Below are 27502 nucleotides of genomic sequence, written 5' to 3' on the forward strand. Positions count from 1 at the left end.
TTTTTTGGATAAAAGAATTAATTTAGTCAATTAATTTGCACTATGTGACTTAAGAATTTCTATAATTTTTTCATATTTATTTATTGATGCGCAATCGAGTGCAGTATTTCCTGAATTATCTTTTTCATTGATATTTGCTCCATGAGAAAGAAGAAGTTCTACGATTTCTTTGTGATTAGATGATGAGGCACAATGAAGAGCTGTGCGTCCGGAATTATCTTTTTCATTGATATTCGCTTTATACGAAAGGAGCAATTCTACAATTCCTTTGTGATTAGATAACGATGCACAATGAAGAGCTGTGCGCCCAGTATTGTTTTTTTCATTAATATTCACTACACGTTGAATAAGATTTTCTACAATTTCTTTACAGTTATTTAATGTCGCATAATGAAGAGCTGTATTTCCGTAATTGTCTTTTTCATCAATATTCGCACCATGCCGAAGAAGGAGAAATACAATTTCTATGTCATTAGTTGATGATGCACAATGAAGAGCTGTGCGGCCAGAATTGTCTTTTTCATTTATATTGACAGCATGTGATATAAGAAATTCTACAACAATTTTGCTATGGGAAGATGATGCCAAATGAAGAGCAGTATTTCCACAATTGTCTTTTTGGTTAATGTTCGACCCATGAGAAAGGAAAAATTCTATAATTTCTTTGTGATTTGTTGATGATGCACTAAGAAGTGCTGTATTTCCGGAATTGTCTTTTTCTTCAATATTCGCTCCATGCAAAAGAAGAAATTCTACGATTTCTTTATGATTAGTTTGTGATGCGCAATGAAGAGCTGTGCGCCCAGATTTGTCTTTTTCATTGATGTTTACTCCATAAGAAAGGAGATATTCTACAATTTCTTTGTTATTAGATGCTGCACAATGAAGAGCTGCGCATCCGGAATTGTCTTTTTCATTAATATTTGCTCCATGAGAAATGAGATATTCTACGAGATCTTTGTGTTTAGATGATGAGGCATAATGAAGAGCTGTGCGCCCAGATTTGTCTTTTTCATTGATATTTACTCCATAAGAAAGGAGATATTCTACAATTTCTTTGTTATTAGATGCTGCATAATGAAGAGCTGCACGCCCAGATTTGTCTTTTTCATTGATATTCAATCCATGAGAAATGAGATATTCTACAATTTCTTTGTTATTAGATGCTGCATAATGAAGAGCTGTGCGGCCAAATTTGTCTTTTTCATTGATATTCGATCCATGAGAAAGAAGAAGTTCTACAATTTCTTTGCTATTAGATGCTGCACAATGAAGAGCTGTGCGGCCAAATTTGTCTTTTTCATTGATATTCGATCCATGGGAAATAAGAATTTTAATCAATTCCTTATTACTCTTCATAACGGCCCAATGCATAGCTGTGAAACCAAGTATATCTTTTTCATTGACATTTATCCCAATATTAATTAGAAATTCTATTGATTCATTGCAATTATATTGTGCTGCCAAAAGAAGTGCATTATTATTGTAAAGTTTTTCATTAATATTAATATTGCATTTCAAATAGAAATGCTCACAAAGAGATTTGATATTGAATAGAGATGATGCAACAAAGCATTTATTGAGTAGAGATGGTGCAACAAGCCAATTATTGAACCTGGAAGTTTGATATATATAAACAATAAATGCCTGAAGATTATTGAATTCAGCACATGTAATTAAATTGATATTTATATTGTATTCATTCATCAGAAAAGTTACAAAATCAATGTTATGAGAAGCAATAGCATTTCTCATGCAATATTCATCAGGGTGTCTCATTTTCAAGCATTCACTAATGATTTCTGGATTTCCTCCCAAAAACGAAAAATTAAGACAATCTTGTGTGATTTCAGGCTCGAAAATTGAATATAATAATTTAAAGCAATCAATAGAACCATTGTAGCAGCATAATTCAAGTAATGTCATTTTATTACTTGGATGTAATTGACTCTCAATTGTTTGATATTCATTAAAATTTTCTGATGTTATATAATAGCAAAATAATTTTGAGTTATCATCCCTAATGGCAGGAAATACTCCTTCTTGTAGCCTCTTGTTTAGTGATTCATAGTTTTCAAGCAAATTTTCTTTATTAAGACCAAATTCACTCGAGAACTTTCGAAGTAATTGAATGTATGATTTGAAGTAACGATTCCTGTATTTCATTGCGGTTTCAATCATTTTAAAAGCATGATATGCTGAATTTTCCGAAATTATGCTTAAACTTTTTTTAATAATTTCGTATAATCCTTCGACGGCATTTTTATCCAATGTATTCAGTTTATATATCTTATCAGATGTATCTATATAGTATTTATATTCGTCTATAAAATTTTGATATCCAATATCGGATAGATCCATCTTTGAAAAATGTTTTTTTGGCTGGCTTTTTTATATTTCGATGGTTTTAATTTTTCCACAGTGAAATACAAAATATGTTCATGCTTGTTGATTTCCCTTGCTAGACACTATAATTCATATTATTTCAGGTTTTTTTTTAAAAAAAAAATATGAAATTTAGATAGCTAATTTGATTTAATTAAAGACGACGAAGCCGCGCGCCGATATAAGCTGATAAATTTCACATCTAAACTTCCATAGTGCTTTTTTAATTAACTTAAATATTTTATTATTTCATGACATCAAGAAGTTGATTTGATTCGCTATTATGAGGATTAACATTTGTAGGCAATTTGAAAAAAAAAGACTGTAATCTGAGTGTGGTATCTGGATCATTGTTGAGTATATAAACTGAGAAATAACAATGCCTAAAAAAAATTCATGAATAGAAAGTTTAATCAAAAAAATCTCGAAGATTGGTTTATGGATATACTTGCATTTTATTAAACGTAAGAATGTCGCTTTGCCAAAAAACGGATATTCTAGCAACTCTATCCAAATATCCTATGTATTTTAAGAAACTTGGGGTCATAGTGTATTGTACGAAGCCTTTTTTCGTAGGATTGGGAGCTATGGAGCTCCTGGAAAGGTTTAATAGCATAGTGTTGAATAATTAAAAATGTTATTTCTGGTAGGATTTCTTTATTTATTCATATCAAAACACTAATTTTAGGAGAGGTAAAATAGTGGCTCATCTAAATGATCAAAAAAACCAAAGGATATCACTTGATTTGAAGCAATTTCGATATGTCGAAGGATTTGTGACGAAAGAGTATTATATTATGGATTATTGTCAATATGAGATGCATACAAGCCCTAAAACACTATAATATTGAAAGAAAAAACGAAACCGTTTATAAAAAAAGCTTTATATGTCAACAGGAGGCGAAGCACAACAGCAACCACCACCAACACCCCCGCCTCAACCGCAACCACAGCCATCACCTCAACCGCAACAACCAGATCAACAGCAAACAAACTCAAGATTACCTCCAACACATAAAATCCGTTCATCAGTATTCTATTATTTCCTTTTACAGCTTATGTGGCTTTGGAATTTAATAGATACAGTTATTTTAATTATTATTCAGTCAATGAAACTTTATCAATTCCCTGCACCGCGCGGACCACGCAATTTTGCAATGATAGCACCATTCTTGCTTTGCTTGTTCTATTGCATTCGCTTGTGGCTTGCAACTCCAGGTAACAGAAGTGAAAAATGGGTTTTATTACTTCTTTCCATAATATTCCTTATCGGTTGCGTTCTTATGGATGTTTATTTCATTGTCTGGCAACCATATTTGTGGAAATGGGAATTTCCATTCCACATTGTTTCTTTAATATTCGAAGTTATCTTCTTCTTGTTTACATGTTTGATGATCATTGTTTTCTTAGCTAAAAAATAAGAATGTTGTATATTATTAAGCTTATCTGGCAGGTGATTTTTTACCAGAGCCGGAGATTTTTTCAAAAAATTTCGGTCCTCGGGCGATAAATCGTCCTTGATCAAAATGAACACCAATCTGTTGTTTTATGTGTTGAAATCCATTTAGGACCCTTTATTAATTGGATTTTTTATTAAAAAAAATATTCACAAAGAATTGAAAAATTAGACTTAATAACTATTTGCAATGATGATTTGTACGCAAACGTAACAGTGTATACTTTAGATATTTCTGATATTCATGTTTTTATGCAATCACATTTGATGATTGTCTAATATTATGGAAATTCAACACTTATATGAGATTAGTGTTATTTTTATATAGAAAATAATATGGTGAGCTTTTATCAAAAAATAAAAATAATAAGAAAAGATAATTTTAAAAAACACGACAAAAAATAAATAATAGTCAACAATTATTTGTTTTCAGAATGAGCAGTTCTGAAAATACTATTTCTGGCAAGAATAACTCATTCATAGTTAAGAAGGAAAACAAACATTGCTTATTCTAGCATTCATGATGTTCTTGCACGCTGACCTGTAACTATTTCCCTTAAATAGGAAAAATAACGTTCTGATGAAGCTTTTGAAGCAGAAATTGCAATTTTGGCAAGTTGATTGAAATCTTGATCTTCTTTCTATGTTTCCCATGTAACAATCAGTTGTAATGGATCGATGGATTGATCATTTGTTTTTTGAGTCCATCTGATACCAGATTTAAAAGTATTATATTACTTAACGACTGTTTCATGTTCAAGATTCATTTCTAAAGCTAGATTATCTAAATGGTTGGCTTTAGAATGACAGTCGAAGTTGTTGAATGAAAGGTAATTATTGAAATTAGCGCAAGAGATCAAAAATTAGAGTTATAAAAGTGACATTATTCGCAAAACGACATCCTGAAATTAAACATGGATATAACATTTAATGAGGAAATTGAGTTATTGTAAACTATTCAATAAAACGATCGTTGTAAAGTTGTCAAACTTTTTACCCGGCCATTTAAAATATGCTTGCAACATTTGCTAGAAACTTTGCAGCTAAAAAGGTTACAATCAAGCCACTTGGCAGCCGTGTTGTTGTAGAACTTAACAAGGCAGGCAAGCAAAAAGTTGGAAACCTTTATGTTCCAGAATCAGCTCAAAAGACACCAAATCAAGCCACAGTTATCGCTGTTGGCCCAGGCCAAAAGAGAAATGGTGTTTTTGTCCCAACAACACTTAAGCCAGGACAGAAGATTTTAATGCCAGAATTTGGCGGTCAAGTTCTTAAGTTCGAGGGCTACGAGTACACAATTTTGAATGAGGAGGATATTCTCGCTGTCTTTGAGTAAATTTATTAAATAAAAATATTTATGGGATTATTAGTCTCGGTTCTTTTTCACAAATTACAAATAAACACTTTAGAAATACAGAGCATTTAAGAGCGCCCTTTTTCACTTTATTTTTGCTCCCTAGGGTCCTAAAATCTGATTTTTATGAGCATAATGTTATTAGACCGGGAAATGAATAATGCATTAGATTTTTTAATATAGAGGCATGCTTAAACCTAGAATTATGATATGAATCGAAAACAATTTTCTGTGAACAGAAATATTTCAGTGTTCGATGGCATATTTTCATCGGAATGGCACAAAGTTCTCTTATTGCTTGTAATATACTCAATTTCAATAAAAATAATTTTAAAAATTGTAAAACATACTCAAACTATTGTTTTCATTGACAAACATGAGCACACGAAAGTCACAAAGTGCTCGAGGGGCATCAATATGATTATTTTATAATCTTTGGTAAAAAAATTGTCCAAAAAAATAATTGTGATATTTTTTTGCTTGATAATATTTTATGGACATTGGAATTTTATTTACTCCTCATCAGCCTTCTTTGTCTGTGCATGAGCCCGCATACGTTTCTTACGGCCGAGCTTCTCGGTGGCCATGACGGAGGTATCTGCGTACTTGATGTTCTTCTCAGATTCCTTCCAAACAAGGAAAGCTGGCTGGTTGACAAGCTGGTTCTCGACAGAGATGTGGCGGTGGGAAACAAGAGTACGAGCGTGGTGGACAGAGTTTGCAAGAGCGCGCTTGTGAACTTGTGTCTGGAGACGGCGATCCATAAGATCGTTGACTGTGAGAGAAAGGACATAATCGAGCTTTTGCTTGGACTCATCGAGAACACCGAGCTTTGTGAGGCGGCGAAGAAGAGCTGCACCTTCGAAGATACGCTTGGAATCGTTCTCTGGGAGGGTAAGAAGCTCACGAGCAGCGTGGCGGATCTTGGAAAGTGTGTATGAAACGCGCCAGATCTCACGCTTGTTCTTAAGACCGTATTCACCAACAACTTGAAGTTCCTTGTGCATGCGTTCCTTTTCGTATGGACGCATTGGTTTCTTGAATGTACGAGAGAAGTTGCGGCTCGACATTAGAGCTAGAAAGGATCGACCAAGACTTTACAAATCCGCTCAATTTGATTGTTGAGAATTGTGCAAAAATAATATAATAGATACAATGTAATGCAATTGAAAGTAATAATTATCATATTTTGATGCTCTGAGAGAGATTTTCAAAATTCAATGAAAATTTGTAAATTAAAAGTGACATTTCTCAATAGATTCCGAATATTCTTCTTCTTATGCAATTTGGACAATACTGAGTTAAAATTGATATTATATAGACTCTCAGAAATTGAAATTATTAAGATATATACCATAGTTAAGATGTGATTATCTTCCTCTTTGATGAGTTATCATTTTTTTGAGTAAAAACACTCACAATATCTAAAGAAACAGCTGAATTTTATATTCTTTACTTATATTTTCTAAAATACATTTTTTTTCAAATAAAATAATGCTGCTGACATGTATATATAATAAACTAGTAAGATGTTTTAAAAGTTCTTTCCAAAAGTATTTTTTAAAAGTAAAATATTTATAAACAAACAAAAAGATATATAATATAAAATAAAATCAAGTAGTTAACTGAGAAATGAAGTGGTGATCAACCCAAGTTGTAAGACCTGTGTAAGCCGTGAAGCAAATCCAAATCAAAGTAGATATAAGAACTGTATTAAAAACAAAAGAAAGCACATTATATGTTTCTGAGCCGTCGCTGAAGTCTGTATAGTTACCGTACAAACTATCGCCAAAAATCATAGCAATGTACAGTTTGAATATCTTCACAAATGAATCAGCAGCTGAAGCAACAAATCCAAACAAGAAAATGGCAGCGTAAACAAATCCCATTAATACAGGAAGCTGACTAACAAGCATAATCATGAGCATTTTCATGCCGTTGACAATCAGATAGACCAAACTATATATCTTTGGCCAGTTCATCATCCATCTAAGCATGCATGACAAATTAATCAAAGATGCGAACCCGAAAACGTACAAAGTAGAGTTCTTTGGGTACTGAGATAATGTCGATAGCTCATGGATGATGAAAATAGATACAATCAGAAGCATTGCACTCTTTACAAGGAAAAATGAATTCCATAATCCAATTGATGAATGGAATTGATCAAATGTAGAGTACTCTTGGTAAATTCCTTCATGAGAAAGTCTGTTTTTATGCATTTTGAAACCATTAGCAAGTGTCAAAATGTTAATATATATAATCCAAGGCTTGAAAGTACAATAAAAAGAATTCCGAATCGTTGCATTGGCATATAAAGAGATATGACAAAACAATTAAACTTGTCTGATGTCCTTTCATGTGCTGGAGGAACAAAAGTTTCTAATCTTTCTTCTTTTATTGCGAGTTTGACTGCTTCTATAAGTTTTTTATCGTATTTGGCTCGGTGGGGATCGTATCTGACTCTATCTGTCCTGAAATTCAGTACATTATGCTTGCCAAGTTTTCTTTTTCTAGTTAAATTTTTTTGTTCAACTCTATCATATGTAACTTTTCCTCGGCAGTAGCTTCTTTTGAAGTATGAGGATGGAAGAAACTCATATCCGTTGTATCTCGTGGAAATTGTCATCCCTAAATTCCAATTTGTGCATCCAATTACGTCTGTATCGTTTGAATACGTTAAAAAGTCTGTAGAAATGTCTAATGATTCGATGTGATTGAAAAATTTGCTATCTATATCAACAGTAATACTATCTGTTGTAGTTCCATTTTTATATTTAACAATTAATTTGTAAGGATGCGTCGGATCTATGAATTCCATGTTGGAGAATGAGTTTTTAGTAAATTTCTCGAAATTTGAAATAAATTGATTGATATAATCTGAAATCTCATCAATGTGCATGAAAGGTTTATCTTCTTCGTGGGAGGAATAGAATAAATCAATGAATTCTTTGCGAATGTGATACACACCATCGATGGTAGGGGCTACTATATCGACACAAAAGAAGAAAATGCACAAAATCTCAAGAAAATGGAAGAGAAAAGTCCATGGAGGGATGTAGTAGGTTCCCCACTTGAACATTACTGAAGAGATACTTGATGTTATGGGAGGCAGGTTCTCTTGTTTCACGAACCTAACTCTCAACACCATCAAGATTTATGTTGTTTTTCTGAGAAAAAAAAAAAAAAAAAAAAAGGTAGTGGGGCTTCCAGGCGCGTTGCGCCCTCTAGCCCTGAAGATGTTTAGTATAAATGAAGTTTATATTCGGAGGGCTTCCAGGGGCTGCGCCCCTTCTAGCCCTAAGAAATTTTGCCCAAGACCCAAGAGGAGGACCGAACTCCAGCCGACCAGCCGTTGACTTTTTTGTAGAGCACTCAAAATAGTATAACTTTGTCCGGACAAGTAAGGGTCTATCGTCGCTACAGGAAAAGTTACAGGCGTTCCAAGGAAGTATACTTTGAGAAGCCTTTTCCCCTTATAGAATGAGATAGGACGGTTATTTTACAAAACCGACAACACTTTGACCGAGTAGTTTTTTGTGCTGAACAAAAAGTGTCATATAAACATCTGTCAAAAACCGCTTTTTAACTTCACTTAAAATGCCACGTAAGCTACGTAAGAATATACGTAAGAGGAAGAGAGCATTGAAACATCCAATAGTAAAACTGACACCACAACAACAGTTGCAACAACAAATAATGAATGACCCCACTATGTTGCAACAAATGTCAAGCAATCCTATGCTTTTAAACCGAGTTATTGGTGCACAGAGTGGAGGTTTAAGAGCGGCACTTTTAGCGAAAATGGCAGGCTATGGTGGAGCTGCAGACGGAACAGCTTATAACCCTCAAAGTCAAATGAATTTGAGTTCACTCAAAAATCAAATATCAGATGTCAAAAAGTCAAACATAGACATACAGAAACAAATAGGTGAAAACGAAAAGAAACTAGAATATGACAGACACACAAAGAAACTCAATGAGTTAAACGTAGAGAAAAAGAAGAAAGAAGAACAACTGAAAGAACTAAGTACAGAGGAATATGCGAAAAAAGTGTCAGAAAAAGCAGCAGAAGTAGCAAAAATGGAACAAGATGTTATAAATTTGAAAAACCATACTACTCAATATAAAGTACTGAAAGATGAAGAAATAAAACAAAAAGCCCTGAAGACATATATGGATAGCGATGAGTATAAAAAAGAAGTTGAAGCAAATGTAAAGGCAGAAAAACTTTTACAGTTGCAAAACCAAACCGTACAGTATGAAAACTTAGCACAAGAAAGTAAAAATAACGACGCAGCCATGCAAAAGGCAATGAAAAGCGCAGAATATATAAAAGCTAACAATGACTGGTTAGATGCCCAAGCCAACGCTAAAGCAGCCCAACTTATAGGGTCAATAAGGACAAAAATACAAGCGGATGAAGACAGTTCAAATGAAGCTTTAATGAATGCTGACTTTAAGAACGCCTTCGAAGCTCTTCATAGTAAGGTGAAACTAGTGAACGACTTCTCATCTGGAAAGAAACTGAAGTCTGAAGGTTTCGACAACGAGTTAAGAGAAGTAGCACAAAATATGACGAAAATAACAGATGCAGCAACGAGACAGGCAGTTCAAAGTGCCTATGACGCCGTTAGAGCAACTGTTGTGGAAAGTCAAGAAAAAGAGTTACAACAGACCAAAACAGACCTAGTAAATGCTTTCTTAAAAACGAAAAGTCAGGTAGGACATTATGCTGCAGATGGAACATATGTGCCAGCTGGTGGAACTTATATACCACCAAACCCTCCAAGAGAAGCACCTGCACCAGGACTACCTAAAACATTTACATCGTCACATGGACACAGACACAGGCATGCACCAAAACCAGCACAACAACCACCTCCACAACCAGCACAGCAACCAACAGTTCAAAACCCTGCACAACAACAACCACAAACAGAGCAAGGACATAAAAGAAGTAGAGAACAAGGAAACCAAGATTTCTTAAAAATGCTTAAAGAAGACTATGGTTACCCAGATACTCTTGACTTTAGTGACAGATATAAAGAAGCTATTAGAAAGTTCAAGGAAGGAAATACTGACCCGAACCTATTTAGCTTTATGGCTCAGCACCAAATGGGATATAATTTCAAACCTGGAAAATACAAGCTCGCTAAGGGATATGATTTAATAGCATATCATCCAAATGACATGACTGAATTTACTTCGAGATATTTGGTGTCAGAGCTAAATGACAATTCAACTCTCTTCATGAAACGCGTAAAAAATAGAGACGGAACGAAAGAAGAAAGGTTTATGAGTCCGGATGACTTAGATAGGGAACTTGTTAAAAACGGTCTCGGAATATATGAAATGCCAGCAGATGAGGTACAAGAAACTCCACAGGAAGAAGTTCAGATACAACCAGACATGGAAGAAATAGTTCAGCAACAACAGCTAGAAGAGCCTGAAGGAAACGAACAAGTCCCTCCTTTGGAAACTAACTTCACAGAACTAGATGAAGATTTGGAACAGCCGAAAAATCTTGACCCTCAACAAGACTATGAGGTGAATATGGAATCTTTCCAAGAGTCTAAAAAAAATTCGGCTGGCATAGTAGAAGAATATCGAAAAATGTTTGCCGACATACAAAAGACTCCAACACCAGATGAAAATATTCAGCATAGAATGGAAGTACTGAAAGAAAATGTACACAAATACAACAACCCTTTTTACTTACGACCATATAACGTTCAATCTTTGGCTGAACTCGGTGAAAATAAAAGGTTAAATTTCAACAAAACATATAGAAATGAAACATTGTTTAAAGTTCATTCAGAACCTAACCAAGATGGAAACAAACCTACTTTTGTTTCTGCAGACTATGGAACTACAATGAGATGGGGTCATAAAGCTAACCCGGATAGGTGGTTCATAAACTTACAACCACAATTCCAAGAAGTTGTAGACGCAATGGAAGTCAATGGTGAACCAGATATAGCTGGTATTTTCAGCGCGGCTTTAATGCCATTGAAAGATATGAAAGATGCAGATATTTTGGACCAGTATGAAATGAACATGGCTGATGGAAATATAACACCTGACGTTCTAGAACATTTATCTCAAAGAACTACACAAAACCATAGAGATGGTATATTTGGTGAAGAGTTTAGAAAGAAAGTTAGGGAGGGAGAAGGAAGAGAACCTATTGTACATGACCTTGCAAACGAAAGTTTACAAAATGTCATAAAAACTTACTTTGCAGACAATGAACCGAGAAGGGATGAATATTTAAGAAAACTCAAATGGGCAGTACCAAATGAAATGTTAGTATTGAAAAACATGTTCCTTGACAAAATAAAACCAACTACAGAAATAAATGACGCAAGACTGAAACATTGGGTAAAAGCTTTCCCATTCACAAAAGATATTATTGGTAACATGGAAAGAAAACCAGAATGGCTACAAAAACATATATTTGGAAACGAGCTTATTCCATATGGACAAGCTCTGTTTGAAGAGCTTGAACCGGAAACTCAGGAAAGAGTCATGCAAACAATACGCGAAGACTCAAATACAAACTATGACAAAATCTTTCTAGGATATAGGTTACCTGAGATGGGCGACCAGAGCCCAAAGGCAAAAAGGACATGGGAAATTTACAACATACTAGGTGAACATGAGGCAAAGATGCAACAACTTGAAGCAGAGGGCAAGTTACCAAAAGCGACACCAAAGAAGAAGAGAAGAGTAGAACAAAGTGAAAGTAGTGAAGAAGTAACTTCATCTAGTGAAAGTAGTGGCAATGAAGGAAAAAGAAGAGTTAAAAACTCAGCCAGGAAGAAAGTAAAGCTTGGTCCACGTGGGTTCTATTATGACACATAAATCCAACTATTCTATATTTTTACCCATATGAAATGTACGCCGCTCAGAATATAACGCCAACAGTTTTGGATGCCATGAACGGAAATGTTTCCGAATGGTATAACGAATGCGACAATGCCATTAGAAGGTCAGAAATAGTTCCTGGAACTTACGAATATACAACTGCTGTTTCTTATGGAAATGTAGGTGAGTTTGGTGAAGGTTCTTCAACAACAGTAGATATTGCATGCGACAGGTTTCACATTATTTCTATTGACAACTCATTCTTATACGTGGAACAAGACATTGAAATAAAACCTTCTGCCAAGTTGTCTGACAAGAAAGGTTGCAATGGAATTTTCTATGTCGGATACCAATATGCTCCAGAAGTTTTCATGGGATATAAGATATATTCTAACTCTGACTTAGTTCAAACAGTAACATGGGCAAACTATGAATGGTTCGCTTTGAGAAACTCAGTACAACCACAAGCTAGAGAACAAACAGACCAGTATGCAACTATTGAGAAAATAAGAAGACTTGACCCTAACGTTCCAGGAGTTTATGTTAACCTTTCTGGACAAACTGCAGCAGCAGTAACCAAAGTAAAACTGAAACTTAGAGTTCCTTTGTCATCTTTCCTCATCTTCAGGTTTTTAAGATACTTGCCAAACTGGGCAGGAAAAATTTCTATCGAACTTACTCCAAGCAAAAATAACTTAGTCATTGCACCAACACAAGACCCATTCACTATTACAGACGTAGAGGGAACAAATAAAACGTCATTCGCCGACTTTTGCAAAGACAAAGTTGACTTAGACTTTGGTTTCTCAAACCTCAACACTGAAGTAAACTATTATTTCAATGCTGCTGGAACTGCTTGGGACCCAGTTAAGTTCACATGCGAAAAGTTTGAATGCAAGAGAATAGAAAGCAGACTTGCAGTCTATATGTTGGACCCAGATATTTCAAATGCTTTAGCTGCCAAATATATTGCAGTTCCACTTATGTTCCCTATACACCAAATATCTGTCAAAGACTTTGCAGGTGAAGTTGGAAACCAAAGTGCTGACCCAGGTGCAAGAACAGATATTGCCTTAACAACTGCAATGAAACATGCAGATACTCTGTTTGTTCTTTTCAGACGAACTATAAATGACTATTCTTGTTTCTACAACCCTGGTATTAAATATCATATAAACATAGATGGCAAATATTATCCAAGAGAAGAATATTCTACAGTTGAGGATATGAGGTCATACAACTTGACATTAGATGCTATGAACTTTAACAACAACTTCACAACAACCATTAACCCTGAAATGCAAAGTTCTATTATGCCATATGTGAAAGTATGGACCCATACAGGAAGTCAAAAAACTCAATATACAAATGGAGACCGTTCAAACTTTTGGCTTGGCATTCCATTTGCTGACTCAGAAGACTTTATGGGTGGTATTTCAACTGTTGGTACAGTTCAAATACAATATACTGGTGACAGAGACGGTCCAGATGAATTGAAAGCAAAGAAGTTTACAAAACCAATAGCACTTTTCACGGAAGATGCTCTTTTGAAGATTCGTTCGATGAAACCTGCTGGGGCTCCTCAGATTGGCATAACGACAGCTTCCATCGAGCAGATTTTGGCAGCAGGTCAGTAAGTTGTTCTTGAACTGACTTCTCTCCGTCAAATATTGACAGTACGCCAGTTTTGACATAATATTGTATTATAAACTTACCTTTAGAAATATCTGTAAGTTTTTGAAGTTATATTTTTGTCTGCTTCAAGAACTTTCACCATTTCAGTTATACCAACTTTCTTTGCTTTATGAAAATATTTTGGTTCAGCAAAGACTGCTATTCTATAACATTTACCATTGTTTGTATAAAGAACTATTCTGTCAATGTATTTGTATTGTTTGTGTGTGTAAACTTTGTTCTGCTTCAATTCGAAGAGATATCCGAATACGTCCATCTTTTTATTCTAAGTAAAATGTCATTTCCGAAAAATAGAAGCGTAAGTGTTTCAAAAGGTTTAATGGCGGTGGCAGATGTGAAGTTAAATTCACCAACTCAAACAAACAGTCAAAGTGTTATTGTCAATGTCAAAGACAGAGATGTTGAAGTGGGGAAACCATACGAGGACGAAGATGGTATAACAATTGTTCCTGTAAAAGAACAACCAACATATCCTGAAGTTAGCAGAGACTTAAGTTCTGTTGCAGATATTCGAAACGACTACCAACAACTGAAAGACAAACTTCAAACTCAGGAGAAGATTTGTCAAGCTTTAAGTATAATGTTAAACTTGGTCGAACACAACCCTGTAAAAGTGAACTCATATGTCATTGCACCTCATGAAGTTTTGAAAGAACTATTGAAACTTTTGACAGAGGCAGACGATATAAACATCAAAGAAATAGAACCCGACGTTAGTTGCTGTGGTGTTTCATATAATGTCATTGACAAGATATACGTTATGAAAGGAGGTGAAACGTTGAACTTAAAATATAGTTTCCCAGACGTCATAAAAATATTTGACGACCACAACATTTCATTAAAATTTATTTGCTAAGTAAAAATGTCAAAACTTCTTGAAAGATGTTTGAAGAAAAATAATATAGACTTTATTTCATGTAAAGGACTTTACACACTTTTGAACGATATGAAAGACCCTGTTTTGTTTGTTCGTGTAGACAAAGGAAAGTTCTATGTCTTTACAAAATATTTGAACTTCTTAGACAGAGAACTTCAAGAAACGCCATGTGAAAGTTTAGATGAAGTTCTTCTCCACTTTCAGAAAAACTTTTAAATATATATAAATGGCAGAAGATACAATGGTTTATACTATTACGACTAAAAACCCTGAGTCATATAATTCTATAACAACAAACTTACAAAGTCCTCAAGGACGATATTGTAAACTAACTTTAAACACAATGACGACTAAAGCTTGTTTTGCTCTTTTGACACCAGAAGATTTTATTGTTGTGAATGGTAAAAAATACTCCTTTGAAGATACTTACTCAGATATACCACCAACAGGTTTTGTTGACTTATTTAATACTTTAAGGACGAGTGTAACATGTGCTGCAACTAGAGCAGGTTTCATTATGTTTGGATGTCCGACTGAGTTTACTATAAACAATATGAGCTATAATACAAAACTTATATCTGGTTTTTACTACCAACAGTTTCCTATAACAGGAAAAGGTGTCATACAAGGAATGTCTGTTCCATTGACTTTAAGTACACCTATTTTATATATTGTTTCAAACTTAGGTTCAAAGTGTTATTCGAATGTCGACAGAAACTACTATGACCAAAAGATACTTATGCGTATAAATAACACATTCTCTGCTGGTTTGCCTATTGTTCATTCGAATGCAGAGTTTTCAGCTTTGGTAAACTCAAACACTTTAGCAAACATAAACTTAACCTTAGTTGACGCAAACTTTGTTCCTGTAAAACTTTTATGTCCTATGTATTTGTCAATGACAGCAGAAAGTTTCGAATTGGAAGATGCAACTGGTGAAAGTATTGTATTACAAGAACAACTTCAACAACAAATAGCTCAAGAACAACAAATGCAACAAATAGCTCAAGAATAAAAAAAAATATTTTTTTTATTTTTATAAAAATGTACAGAATAGATGTTTCAGATTTTTATGACTTCCAAACATTCAGAAATATGTGTCCATTTCGAGACTATAACAAAGCAGTCGAGAATTTGAAACGTTTAGTCATTTATGTCGACTCTGCCCCAGAATTTTATGTTATGAAAGAATGGGATGTAGTCTTTAACAAACCAAGAGCAACAATAGTTTCAGAACAAGAATGTAGACAGAAACTTAAGAAAATAAAATTCGTACAAGTTGGCATGAAGATGTTAGATGCTTGGGATATCTTATTGTCAAAGTTAGAAGATTTTTCAGTTCGTGGTATAAAGTTTTATACACCTTCTCCAAACTTCTATTCTATCTTCACTGGATATAAATATGAACAAGTAGAATGGAAAGAAAATATTATAGAAGCTTGGTTAGACCATGTCAAAGAAATTATATGCAATGGAAACGAAAGAGTCTATGAGTATATCTTATGTTGGTTTGCAAACATCTTACAACATCCAAGTGCTAAAAATGAAACTGCTCTCATTATAATTGGAAAACAAGGAACAGGTAAGAACACATTCTTTACAGATATCTTATGCAAACTGTTAGAGGGCTATTCGAATCCGAATATGACAAACTTAGAAAACATCTGCGGTAAATTTAACTCTTCAATAGAGAATATGAAACTTATAGTATGTAACGAACTTCAAAGTATAGATACAACAAAAGTTTTGAACTCAGATGCTTTGAAGAGTCTTATAACAGACAAAGTTGGAGTTGTTGAAAGAAAATATAAAGACCAAAGAGTTTGTGAAAATGTTGCAAATTTCATTATGGTTTCAAACAATGCTGTTCCGATGAAGTTAGAAAGTTCTGACAGAAGATATGTAGTTGTCAGAACGTCAGAAGCTCATATGCAAGATACAGAATATTTTGACGCTTTGTCAGAAACTTTGACATCTGACTTTTACAACCACTTGTTCTCATATTTTATGACATTAGATATTTCAAAGTTCAATCCAAGACAAATTCCACATACCGAAGAGAGACAAACATTGTTAGAAGCAAACAAGAGTGTATATGAACTGTTCATAGATGAAACCGACTTTGAGTGTTTAGATGAAAGGTCATTGTACGATTCGTATAAACAATATTGTCAAGAGTATGGTTATATGACAGCATCTAAACGAACATTCTTGGCAAATGTCAAAAGTCTTTTAGACGTACAGAATGGTGTATATACAAAGAAAAATTTTTCTGAGTAAATTTAAAAAAAAATATTTTTTTTATCCGATAGAAAAGATGACAAAATTCATCTCAGTAAACAAGTACATGTCAGGACTTAAAGAAGAACTAGACCCATTCACATATTTGAATGTTTACTTCTACCATTTTGAAAAGTCTACATTCAGCAAAGTTTGGAACATCGAACCAGTTAAGTTTGCTATTGTGACTAAAAATGGTGCGAAATTTGAAGACTTAGACATAGAAGGTTTGTTAACAGTCAAAGAAAGTTTTGACAGAAGGTTCTCAAACCTTAAAGAAGGCAAAGCATACAAACTTGTTATACCTTATGAACCAAAGAAAGCAGACGACTATGAATATTATGAGTCTAAAGTTGTAGAAGTTCAAGGTAAATTGGGTAAAAAGATTTTAGAGTCTAAGCCAGTGTTTGCTCCTAAAGAGGAAGAGAACATTGACATTGGACCCAGAAATGTTCTCTAAAAATAAAATTTTATTTTTACATGTCAAATTTCTTCTTCTCTGGCTCTGGTTCAGGTTCTTTCTTCTCTTCTTCTACTTTCTTTTCTTCTTTTTCTCTCTTCTTCTTTTCTGGTGGAGTTATGTCAAACTTCTCAGAACCATATTTTTGTAAAAGTTCTTTGTCCTTTAATAGCTCTTCTATTCTGTTTTCTATTTCATCTTCAAGAACAGCGCATGTGTCTTCTTTGCATTCTAAGAAGTTTTGTTGGACTTCATCTCTCCAAGAGGCGTCATCTCTGTCAACAAGTCTGTCATTGACAAATTTTAAGACTTCTCTGCTTAATGTTTTATGGTTCTTGTCATATTCCCAGAAACAGAAACTTTAGAACAAATTCACCTTTCTTGTTTACACTATGTAAGATTTTATGGTCGACAGATGTTTTGCTGTCGAAAAGTTTATCTCGAATATAGATAGCGAAATCGCTAGACATTTTCAAAAAGATAAAAATTTTAATTTTTCTAAAAATATGTTAGAAAAAAAGTTTGCTGACATTGACAAAAAATTTGAGAATGTTTTAAACAAGAACAAGGTGAAATTAGAAAATGCTCAGATAAAACCCATACATGACAAGTTCTTATTTGCTCAGAATGTATAACAGGTCTAATTGCACCGCCTGGGTCGGGTAAGACTTTCACTTATCTTAAAATGGCTGCACAACAACAAGAACTAGATGAGAAGAACCCATTCTATGAGTTAGTTGTTATTTGTAGTACTTCTGGTCAATTTGACCAAACCGTCAATTCGTTCAAAGATATTATAAAGAAGTCTAAGTATAGTATGTATAAAAGACTCTGAGTTGTTAGATTGGATAAAGAAGTACCAAAGAAGAGTTTTGAAGTACAATGCTATAAATGAGTATGTCAATTCGAAGTTTAAAGACCCAAATGAGGAAATTGCAGAGAATATTAGAGAAGAAAACACTTCAGAAACAAACAGAAAGAGATAGAATACATTTCGAAGAGAATTGCAATCTTACGATTGGAAGACTTACCCTCACAGATGTCTTCTTATCTTAGATGATTTCGCCTCTCATCCTTTGTTAAAGAATAGAGAACAAGACATGTGTCGAATTCTTAAGAAGCTCAGACACTTTAACATTTCAGTTGTCATTTGTGTACAGACAGCAAAGAGTTTAAGTAAGGATGTAAAGAGAATACTTACTGACATTGTACTTTTCCCCGGATTGTCCGAAGACGATTTCATGGAACTTATGAAAGAGTCCATGGCAGGTAAGTTTGACAGACATGAACTATGGGAGAAGTACAAAGTCATACAAGACCCTCATACTTCTTTCAGAATTCATATCTACGCGAACAAAGTTCAAATTGTAAAAAGTCAAGCGTAAAAAATGTAAGTGTTTTAGTCTTAGTCTGTTGTGGTGCTGGGGCTTTCGGTTCTTCTGGCTTTGGAATGGACTCGGTTGGTGGTACGTCGGACATTCGTTTGTGTCCTGTCGGAAGGAAGGACTCGGAATGCCAGAAGGAAGGACTCGGAATGCCAGAAGGAAAAACTTTTTCTGTCGGAAGGAAAAACTTTTTCTGAAGTTCGACCAAAAAGTTCTCAATTTTCGAAAATTTGAATGGTTTACGGACGAACAACAGGAAATTTTTTTCCAGTTGTCGGGAAATTTTTTTCCAGTTGTCGGGAAATTTTTTTCTTGTCGGAAGGAAGGACTCGGAATGCCAGAAGGAAGAACTCGGAATGCCAGAAGGATTTGACAAGACAATTTACCTTATAGAGCTACCTGAGCCATCTGAAGTCAAGCGTAAAAAATAAATGGTTCATTTACTCTACTTGTTTGAAGTTGTCAAAATACTCTGTTATTTTTTCCTTTAACAATGGCAAATCTTCTTTGAAGGTAAGTATTGTACAACCTTTAATATCATAGTGTGTTTGAGGTAAAGTATCTTGAACTATTTGTTTCACATCTTCATTCGGTGTCATTGAAATCGGTAAGTTTTCGCGATAGAACCAATTTCTGTTAGATTTGTAAATCTTAGCAAGGTCGTAAAAGCTTTTGTTGTTTCTTCTGACTAAATGCAACATAACCATATCTCTGTCTTCTTCATTTTCCATCTCTTCAGTATAAATCATATACTTATAGTTCTTTTCCTTTCCTTTTGGTACCGAACGTGGTATTCTTTTCTGAAGGCTTTTGTCTTTTGCTTCAAGCTTGTTCTCTAGCTCTTCACGTTCTTGTCTATGAATTTCATCTAACATCATGAAAATATAACAAGCGTAACGAGGTGAAGCCCACATTGCAACAGCATTTACAAGAAGTCTATGTACATACCAGCCTCTCAAACCATTTAGCAAATTTTTACGATTTTCGTACGGAATCTCGACCCGCGGTTTTCCTCGGGTCGCAAACATATGAGGAAATTCTTCTAAAAGTTCTTTTGTCTGTTGGTTTTCAAACCAATGATGTGCTTGCTTTGTAGAACGAAGAGCATTCAAAATACTTTGCATTTGGTACATATCGTCTTTGACCGAACGAATGAGACGTAACTGTTTGTTATACTGTATGTACTCGTATTCTTCACTTATGGCTTCATGAACGATAGCAGTTGTTGTGTTCTCTGTTGTTGTCATATCTGTCTTTACATACAAAATAAAAAAAATATTTTATAAAAAATTAGCGTTATTTTCTTACTTTCACAAAAGACCAAAAATAAACGCTTTACATGTATTTTTCAGCAACTTCGTCAAATAATTTTATAGCTTTACCTATCTCATCTACTTCAAACGTTTCTTTACCTTTCGTGGGAGCACCATACATTTTCTCAAAAACTTCAAGCAGTTCTGTTTCAGCAGCTCTCATATCGTTAACGAACACAACCTTAACTCTATTGACTATACTGTCATATCTTTGAGTTATATTATATGTTCTTCCTATCTTATATCTCTTTGTATTGAAGTCCTTCGGTTTCTGAACGATGTAAAGTAAGCCTTCACTGCAACGTTCCGTATCGAATGAACCATATGTTATGAAGTTATATCCAACAACTGGGTCTAACCATAACAAAACTATTGGTATAAGACTTTTGTCTATAAGATATGCTGCAGTTCCATAGAATCTTACCGATATCATAAGCTCAGGATTTCTTGTCAAAATTTTCTGAGTAGAAGCATTTTTAACCCAGTCCTTTGCTCTCTTTCCAGATGGAGATATAATGTCTGACAAAGAATATTTGTTGTATTTCTTTGAGTATCTTACGTTTAAATCACCAATTCTAACCATTTTGGTGTCATTGTCTATCTTTTTAACTGTTTCAAACTCAGTGTTTGTCATTTTCTGTCTTTACATACAAAATAAAAAATATTTTTTTAAAAAAACTAACGTTATTTTTTCTATCTTGTATAAAAGATATGATTTCAGGGATTTTTTTTACGAAGTGCAAAAGTTCTCTTCGTAAAAATATAACAGTTATATAATGAAATTTGGTCATTTTTTCACGATTTTCATAGAGTTTTGGCGACCCCTGAAAAAGTCGGGGTCGCTGTTTTTCACGATTTTCATGAGTTTTAGGCGAGTAAGATTTTCTATCTTGTATAAAAGATATGATTTCAGGGATTTTTTTGACGAAGTGCAAAAGTTCTCTTCGTAAAAATATAACAGTTATATAATGAAATTTGGTCATTTTTTTACTGTTTTCATGAGTTTTAGGCGAGTAAGATTTTTTCCGTACTCGCAATTTTTCACGATTTTCGAATGGAATCTCTATCCTCTTTTTTTCATGAGGGTCACCAGGTCACTCGGTCACTCGGTCAACTAACATCTTTTTGAAAATGGTGACAACATGACATTTTGACAACAACACAGGAAATAAACTTCTTCGTAAATGTTTTGTCATGACTTCATCGTCAATGAGCGTAAATCAGACAAAAATATATTTTAGGTGTCACCAGGTCCCTCGGTCCCTCGGTCCCTCGGTCAACTAACATCTTTTTGAAAATGGTGACAACATGACATTTTGACAACAACACAGGAAATAAACTTCATCGTATATGTTTTGTCAAGACTTCAGGGATTTTTTTGACGAAGTGTCAAAGTTCTCTTCGTCAAAAATAACAGTTATATAATGAAATTTGGTCATTTTACTCAGCAAAAATATATTTCTACCATAAAGTTTTATAAGCGTTTTACATGGTATATGTTGTGATGGTTCATGACTTTAAACAGTTTTGTAGCTTCTATTTCTTCTTTTAGTACATCGAATGTTTTAACAATGCCGAATGTTTCTTTATATTTCTTCTTGACGTCAGATAGAAGGAAATCGTCAGCAGTTGGATAGTTTTTGTTCAGAAATGTCAACATGTCCATTTTATCTTCTGCTGGTTTCTCTACTTCTTTCTTTAAGTCAGCATAGTCGTTTCGCATACGTTCTATCTCTTTGACAGAATAGTTATATTTCCTTGTTGCTGCTTTACATTTAGAACATTGTGGGTTCATTTTAGCATTGTACATTGAAATTTGTCCTGCTAAAACAACTAAGGCGTAAATGGTTTTCTTTAACTCAAAGGCTGCTGGTTTTATTTGTCCATTCCATACTTTACCTCTTCTATCTTTATCTCTTATCTGCCATACACATTTTGCAACTAACGAAACAAAGTTGTCGTAGGTCTTAAATTCTTCAGATTTATATATGTCCATGACTTTGTGGTTGCAATGAAATCCAAGAAACTCATAGTTAACCTTACGTATGAACTTCTTTATTTCTACTGAGTCAGTTGGTTTCACTTCTATTTCATCGAATTCTGGAATAGTGAGCTTTTGTTGTTGTATTTCAGGAAGTTTAGGTAGATGTTCCACCAGGTCCTGCATTTCATAAAGATATTGTTCATTTGTTTCATCTTTTGCAGTGCAATCTAAATCTCCTTGGAGAAGTTCCTGCTTTATCTTCTGGATTTCTGTTTTGAAAGTATATGAAGAAGGAATGAAGCTTTTCATCTCTACTAACATAGATGTTGGATTCATGACTAACGAGTTTGGTGCTGTTGTTGCTAACATGTTCTTACAATAAAAATAAAAAATATTTTTTTAAAAAAACTAACTTTATATTTTATTTCGGGAAAATTCATGAGTTTTGGTTGAAAAATACGGTGGAGCCAAAAGTGGCTCGACCTCAAAACAAGCATTTTGTGAAGAATATACCAACCGCCGGAATGTCGACGGTTGCTTTTTATACAAAATTCAACGGGTGAAAGAATACGATGAGATCTAACATGCTAACATAAAATATATTTTTTGGTGGTACGTCGGACATTGTTCTGAAGCAGTGCAAATATTGTCTTGAAACAGTACAAATATTGTCTTGAAGCAGTGCAAGTCTTGTTCTGAAGCAGTGCAAATATTGTCTTGAAACAGTACAAATATTGTCTTGAAGCAGTGCAAGTCTTGTTCTGAAGCAGTGCAAATATTGTCTTGAAACAGTACAAATATTGTCTTGAAGCAGTACAAATATTGTTCTGAAACAGTACAAATATTGTTCTGAAACAGTACAAATATTGTTCTGAAACAGTACAAATATTGTTCTGAAACAGAAAATTTTTCTCACAAATTGAGAGTTTTTACGGGAAATTTGTTCTGAAAAAATACAAGTCTTGTTCTGAAAAAGTACAAGTATTGTTCTGAAGCAGTGCAAGTATTGTTCTGAAAAAGTACAAGTCTTGTTCTCGGGTCAGCCGTTCTACATAACCTCAGAAGGCGACATCCAACCAGTTCAGTAAACATCTCATTTTAACTCACTTTTTTTCTATCTTAAGGAATTTCATGAAAATTCAAGAGGGTGACAAAAACATATACGATGAAGTTTATTTCCTGTGTTGTTGTCAAAATGTCATGTTGTCTCATTTTTTCAGAGAAGTTAAAATTACCTGGTGACCTGGTGACCTGGTGACCCCTTCAGTTCTTCAAAACATGTACGATGAAGTCATGACAAAACATGTACGTTCATGTTTGACAAAACATGTACGATGAAGTCATGACAAAACATGTACGAAGAAGTCATGACAAAACATGTACGATGAAGTCATGACAAAAACATTTACGAAGAAGTCATGACAAAACATGTACGATGAAGTCATGACAAAAACATTTACGAAGAAGTCATGACAAAACATGTACGTTCATGTTTGACAAAACATTTACGAAGAAGTCATGACAAAACATGTACGTTCATGTTTGACAAAACATTTACGAAGAAGTCTTGACAAAACATTTACGTTCATGTTTGACAAAACATTTACGATGAAGTCATGACAAAACATGTACGTTCATGTTTGACAAAACATATACGATGAAGTTTATTTCCTGTGTTGTTGTCAAAATGTCATGTTGTCAGTAATTTTAAGAGAAGTTAAAATTACCTGGTAGCACATGGTAACATGGTAGCACCTTCAGTTCTTCAAAACATTTACGATGAAGTCTTGACAAAACATTTACGATGAAGTCATGACAAAACATTTACGAAGAAGTCTTGACAAAACATTTACGTTCATGTTTGACAAAACATTTACGAAGAAGTTTATTTCCTGTGTTGTTGTCAAAATGTCATGTTGTCAGTAATTTTAAGAGAAGTTAAAATTACCTGGTAGCACATGGTAACATGGTAGCACCTTCAGTTCTTCAAAACATTTACGAAGAAGTCTTGACAAAACATATACGATGAAGTCATGACAAAACATTTACGAAGAAGTCTTGACAAAACATTTACGTTCATGTTTGACAAAACATTTACGAAGAAGTCTTGACAAAACATGTACGATGAAGTTTATTTCCTGTGTTGTTGTCAAAATGTCATGTTGTCTCATTTTTTCAGAGAAGTTAAATTACCTGGGGACCGAGGGACCGAGGGACCTGGTGACACCTAAAATATATTTTTCAATACTTTTTCAGCACTTTTCCGTAGTTGTATATGAAAGACAATTCGAGATAAAAGTCATAGTACAATGGTATTATATGCTGCACACCATTTGTTGTGAACCAAACTTGAAAGTCAGAGAAACTGTTACTAGGTGGTTCGTAGAATTTAGAAGCAAAGTCATAAAAGTCCTTACCGATACTTAGAAAACTATTGTTGCTTGAACTGAAACTTGCATGACACATAACATTTTGAGGGTCAAACACGTTTCTATAAACTGTCAAATCTGCTGGTGGAAGTATAAATTTAAATGGACCATCTGGTGGTAATGGTTCGTTCTGGTTTAGTAACCGAAGAAATTGTGCCCAAGAACGTTTGTCTACTCCCCAAAATAAAAACTCTGTATCTCTTGGAGGGTTAATTTCAATCTTTTGAAATGAAACGGTGGAGTTCATCTTGTCATATTCTAGTTTCAGATAGTATGTTCCATTTAGTAAAGAGTCGTATTTTTCTTGAAATTCCCAATAATATTTGTTCATTTGAGTTTGAAAGTCATTTAGAGTTTTCTCAAGACTTTCGTCTGAACGAACTGTAAAGATTCTCATTTCATCAAATTTGTCTATTAGACCGTCAGAACCTTTATACTGCCCATGAAAATATACTGCGAACATAAATGCGTTAGTTCTATTTGAAAACAAAACTCTTCTAAATCCTATTGCCTTTGCATCTGAAGGACTTTGAAGCCAACGAATTGGATAGTCAAACCTGTATGCTCGGGATGAAATTTCTTCATCTGAAATAGTCCTACCAGCATTTGTAAAGATATAGTCTAACGGTTTTGTATCTACTACTTTTGTTCTTTGTTTTTCAACCTGAAGCATTTAATATATGTAAAAATATATTGTTTTAAAAACGTTTTTACTTCATATTTCTCATCTAACAAACAAGTTTCCCAACGGTCCAGCATGTTGTCTGACTGCTTGAGGGTTAGGTTGGTACCATTCGAACTTGACACTTGCAATTCCTTCAATTCCATTCAAAATGTCTGAGTCGGAGTCAACCATTTGTTCTCTCTTTGTAGTCTTGAAAGCGTCAAGAAGCATTGCAGCTGTTGTGACATTGCCATATGCATAGTAAATGTGACCATCCAAATCTGTTATGGTCAATCTGAGATTGTGTCCTTTCTTATTTCCGTCTTGTATGGCAGCAAGTACACCCATGAAGCCTTCTTTGTTCTTTCCTTCGTCAAAGTTTACTGTAAAGGTTCGACCAGATGTAATTTGACTTCTAACTTCACGGTACTTCTCATATGCATATCTTGTTCTTTCCATGGGAGCATGTGTGTCTTCACCTTTTCCTTTTTTCCTTCTCAAAGGATGCAATTGTTCGTCATGTTTCCAGTAGAATCTGGCAAAGCCGTCGTGTCCTTCAACTTGAGGTTCACTAACATCGAAAGGCATGTCCATAAGACGTTCTTCTTCTAACCTCTCTAGTCTGTTTGGATAATTTGCACGTGCTGTTTCCAAATCCATTTCGTAGCGAAGACCAGACAATTTGTCATAGACTTTTATGGGTCTTCCCTTCCTATATTTAAAATTCTTCGAAACTCTCCAACCATATCTTTGCAACTCTGCTTTTATTCTAGCAGATTTTCTATCCATTCTATATGGGGGCATTTTTATAAAAATAAAAAAATATTTTTTTCTTTACTTTACATAACCGCCTGCTGCCATAAGTCTTTGACGCCAACCCATACCAGCTAATGAAGGTTGACTTGGTTTAGTTTCCAAACTAAACTTTGGTTTTGGTTTATCTTCAGTTTTTGGTTTTTCTTCTTCTATCGGTTTTTCGTCACTTTTCGGTTCCTTTGACTTTACCTCACTTGCAGGAACAGTTGTGTCGTCAACATCTTCATAAATATCATATGCCATTTGTTTTTGTTTTCCTTTCAACTTTTTGTGTTTGTTGTAAAGTTTAGAATATTTCGACTCTAAGTCAATGAGATGTTCTATAATGAACTGTTGGTCAGTGAAGTAAACTTTTCCATCTGTTGTCTCGAAAGCTCCTTCAGACTTCAATATTTTATTTGTGAGAGTCTGTTTCTTTTTTGAGATACTAGCCGTTCCATTTTTATGAAAAGTGACTTTGTAGTTAGGGTTTGTATTTCCAGACCTGGCACTTTCTATTATTGAATTTTTCTCTTCATCTGTAAGTTCTTTGACAGGTTTTGACAATGGTTCTGAACTTTTTGTTTGTGGTGTCAAATCTACCGTTTCAACTTCTTCGGTCATTTCATCTCAGTAAAAAATTTTAGTTTGGTTTGTTTTCAACTGGTTGTTGTTGTTTTTTAAGTCGGTCTAAAACTTCCTGAGGTATAGGAAGAACTTGACAAACACGTTGTGTAACTGCTGGAAGTCGACAAATCCATCTTGAACCCATTTGTCTCAATGCTGTATTGTTCATTTCATCTCAGTAAAAAACTTTACATTCCCCACGTTTGAGGCGGTTGAGGTTGGTTATTGTTTACCCACTGTTGTGCATGGTTATATCCTCTGTTAAAGAATCTTTCACCTTGGTCCATATAGTGTCCTGCTTGGTTATAGTAGTCATTTGCTTTGTTATAATAGTTTCCTGCTTGTCTTCCTACATTGTCCATCCATCCTTGAACTTTTCCTCTTGTTTCAGGATTTGGAATAAGATTTGTTGCATCTCGTGCTACATCCCAACCTTTCTGTACAGTTTGTATAATAGGTTGTGCTTTCTCTTTAAGTATACCTAATGTACTCAAAATCTTCCTTCCAACTCCAAATACACCTCTGGCTATTGTTCCCACTGCGGGCAAAAATCTGGATGCAACTCCTGCTAATGCGCCAAATAAACCCATTTCTTATGGGTTAAAAAATGACGAATCCAAACAAGGACCCCTATGTTTCTAAAGCGACAAAGAAAGCACTCATGATAAAAATCTTTAGTTCAACACCAAATGCTTGGTTTATGGATATCTTGGAAAACATTCCGAGAGTTAGAACAGATGGACCACCATACTGGCTAATATTTGTCGGTCAAAACACAAGATACTGTGAAGCCATACCATTATGGTCCAAAAATATTTTAGATGTGAAAAACTGCTTTGACAATATTCGTTGACAAATACCATCCAACAAAACTGACATCTGACTGTGAAAGTTCTTTCAAATCAGATGATGTAAAAAACTATCTGCG

General features: G+C 34.3%; 19 protein-coding genes across 19 annotated transcripts, besides 1 other annotated feature; 7 read left to right on the plus strand and 12 right to left on the minus strand.

Moving 5' to 3' along the window:
• Positions 1-30: 30 nt before the first annotated feature.
• TVAGG3_0071990 (cyclin-dependent kinase inhibitor 2C-related family) lies at positions 31-2181 on the minus strand (the record flags this gene model as incomplete). Its single annotated transcript, XM_001301097.1, has 1 exon — positions 31-2181. One exon carries the CDS (start codon positions 2179-2181, stop codon positions 31-33), a length of 2151 nt encoding a protein of 716 aa, XP_001301098.1.
• A 1022-nt stretch (positions 2182-3203) lies between these two features.
• TVAGG3_0072000 (GEO07735P1-related-related family) lies at positions 3204-4044 on the plus strand (the record flags this gene model as incomplete). Its single annotated transcript, XM_001301098.1, has 1 exon — positions 3273-3806. The coding sequence occupies one exon, from the start codon at positions 3273-3275 to the stop codon at positions 3804-3806; it is 534 nt and encodes a 177-aa protein (XP_001301099.1).
• A 795-nt stretch (positions 4045-4839) lies between these two features.
• On the plus strand, positions 4840-5274 carry TVAGG3_0072010 (GroEs chaperonin; the record flags this gene model as incomplete). The annotated part of the gene is made up of 1 exon (XM_001301099.2): positions 4854-5177. The coding sequence occupies one exon, from the start codon at positions 4854-4856 to the stop codon at positions 5175-5177; it is 324 nt and encodes a 107-aa protein (XP_001301100.1).
• A 359-nt stretch (positions 5275-5633) lies between these two features.
• On the minus strand, positions 5634-6278 carry TVAGG3_0072020 (ribosomal protein family; the record flags this gene model as incomplete). The annotated part of the gene is made up of 1 exon (XM_001301100.2): positions 5708-6265. One exon carries the CDS (start codon positions 6263-6265, stop codon positions 5708-5710), a length of 558 nt encoding a protein of 185 aa, XP_001301101.1.
• A 530-nt stretch (positions 6279-6808) lies between these two features.
• Positions 6809-7417, minus strand: TVAGG3_0072030 (uncharacterized protein; the record flags this gene model as incomplete). Its single annotated transcript, XM_001301101.1, has 1 exon — positions 6809-7417. One exon carries the CDS (start codon positions 7415-7417, stop codon positions 6809-6811), a length of 609 nt encoding a protein of 202 aa, XP_001301102.1.
• Positions 7418-7437: 20 nt separating this feature from the next.
• Positions 7438-8277, minus strand: TVAGG3_0072040 (uncharacterized protein; the record flags this gene model as incomplete). Its single annotated transcript, XM_001301102.1, has 1 exon — positions 7438-8277. One exon carries the CDS (start codon positions 8275-8277, stop codon positions 7438-7440), a length of 840 nt encoding a protein of 279 aa, XP_001301103.1.
• Positions 8278-11015: 2738 nt separating this feature from the next.
• Positions 11016-27502: part of a mobile genetic element that runs on past the window's edge.
• TVAGG3_0072060 (protein of unknown function, DUF4106 family) lies at positions 12095-12936 on the plus strand (the record flags this gene model as incomplete). The annotated part of the gene is made up of 1 exon (XM_051221758.1): positions 12095-12936. A coding segment is annotated over one exon (842 nt), but the record flags the coding sequence as incomplete, so codon positions are not given.
• Positions 13364-13702, plus strand: TVAGG3_0072070 (protein of unknown function, DUF4106 family; the record flags this gene model as incomplete). The annotated part of the gene is made up of 1 exon (XM_051221759.1): positions 13364-13702. One exon carries the CDS (start codon positions 13364-13366, stop codon positions 13700-13702), a length of 339 nt encoding a protein of 112 aa, XP_051106745.1.
• TVAGG3_0072080 (protein of unknown function, DUF4106 family) lies at positions 14080-14565 on the plus strand (the record flags this gene model as incomplete). Its single annotated transcript, XM_051221760.1, has 1 exon — positions 14080-14565. A coding segment is annotated over one exon (486 nt), but the record flags the coding sequence as incomplete, so codon positions are not given.
• Positions 16132-16917, plus strand: TVAGG3_0072090 (uncharacterized protein; the record flags this gene model as incomplete). The annotated part of the gene is made up of 1 exon (XM_051221761.1): positions 16132-16917. A coding segment is annotated over one exon (786 nt), but the record flags the coding sequence as incomplete, so codon positions are not given.
• TVAGG3_0072100 (protein of unknown function, DUF4108 family) lies at positions 16955-17285 on the plus strand (the record flags this gene model as incomplete). Its single annotated transcript, XM_051221762.1, has 1 exon — positions 16955-17285. A coding segment is annotated over one exon (331 nt), but the record flags the coding sequence as incomplete, so codon positions are not given.
• On the minus strand, positions 19203-19895 carry TVAGG3_0072110 (KilA, N-terminal/APSES-type HTH, DNA-binding family; the record flags this gene model as incomplete). The annotated part of the gene is made up of 1 exon (XM_051221763.1): positions 19203-19895. The coding sequence occupies one exon, from the start codon at positions 19893-19895 to the stop codon at positions 19203-19205; it is 693 nt and encodes a 230-aa protein (XP_051106749.1).
• On the minus strand, positions 20243-20709 carry TVAGG3_0072120 (organellar and viral DNA polymerase type B; the record flags this gene model as incomplete). Its single annotated transcript, XM_051221764.1, has 1 exon — positions 20243-20709. A coding segment is annotated over one exon (467 nt), but the record flags the coding sequence as incomplete, so codon positions are not given.
• On the minus strand, positions 21703-22428 carry TVAGG3_0072130 (organellar and viral DNA polymerase type B; the record flags this gene model as incomplete). Its single annotated transcript, XM_051221765.1, has 1 exon — positions 21703-22428. A coding segment is annotated over one exon (726 nt), but the record flags the coding sequence as incomplete, so codon positions are not given.
• TVAGG3_0072140 (uncharacterized protein) lies at positions 24301-25161 on the minus strand (the record flags this gene model as incomplete). The annotated part of the gene is made up of 1 exon (XM_051221766.1): positions 24301-25161. One exon carries the CDS (start codon positions 25159-25161, stop codon positions 24301-24303), a length of 861 nt encoding a protein of 286 aa, XP_051106752.1.
• Positions 25213-25941, minus strand: TVAGG3_0072150 (uncharacterized protein; the record flags this gene model as incomplete). The annotated part of the gene is made up of 1 exon (XM_051221767.1): positions 25213-25941. The coding sequence occupies one exon, from the start codon at positions 25939-25941 to the stop codon at positions 25213-25215; it is 729 nt and encodes a 242-aa protein (XP_051106753.1).
• On the minus strand, positions 25987-26571 carry TVAGG3_0072160 (phage tail repeat-like family; the record flags this gene model as incomplete). The annotated part of the gene is made up of 1 exon (XM_051221768.1): positions 25987-26571. One exon carries the CDS (start codon positions 26569-26571, stop codon positions 25987-25989), a length of 585 nt encoding a protein of 194 aa, XP_051106754.1.
• Positions 26591-26743, minus strand: TVAGG3_0072170 (uncharacterized protein; the record flags this gene model as incomplete). The annotated part of the gene is made up of 1 exon (XM_051221769.1): positions 26591-26743. One exon carries the CDS (start codon positions 26741-26743, stop codon positions 26591-26593), a length of 153 nt encoding a protein of 50 aa, XP_051106755.1.
• TVAGG3_0072180 (uncharacterized protein) lies at positions 26763-27164 on the minus strand (the record flags this gene model as incomplete). Its single annotated transcript, XM_051221770.1, has 1 exon — positions 26763-27164. One exon carries the CDS (start codon positions 27162-27164, stop codon positions 26763-26765), a length of 402 nt encoding a protein of 133 aa, XP_051106756.1.

This window comes from Trichomonas vaginalis, chromosome IV (genome assembly GCF_026262505.1).
Source record: "Trichomonas vaginalis G3 chromosome IV, whole genome shotgun sequence".
NCBI classification, from domain to species: Eukaryota; Parabasalia; order Trichomonadida; family Trichomonadidae; genus Trichomonas; species Trichomonas vaginalis.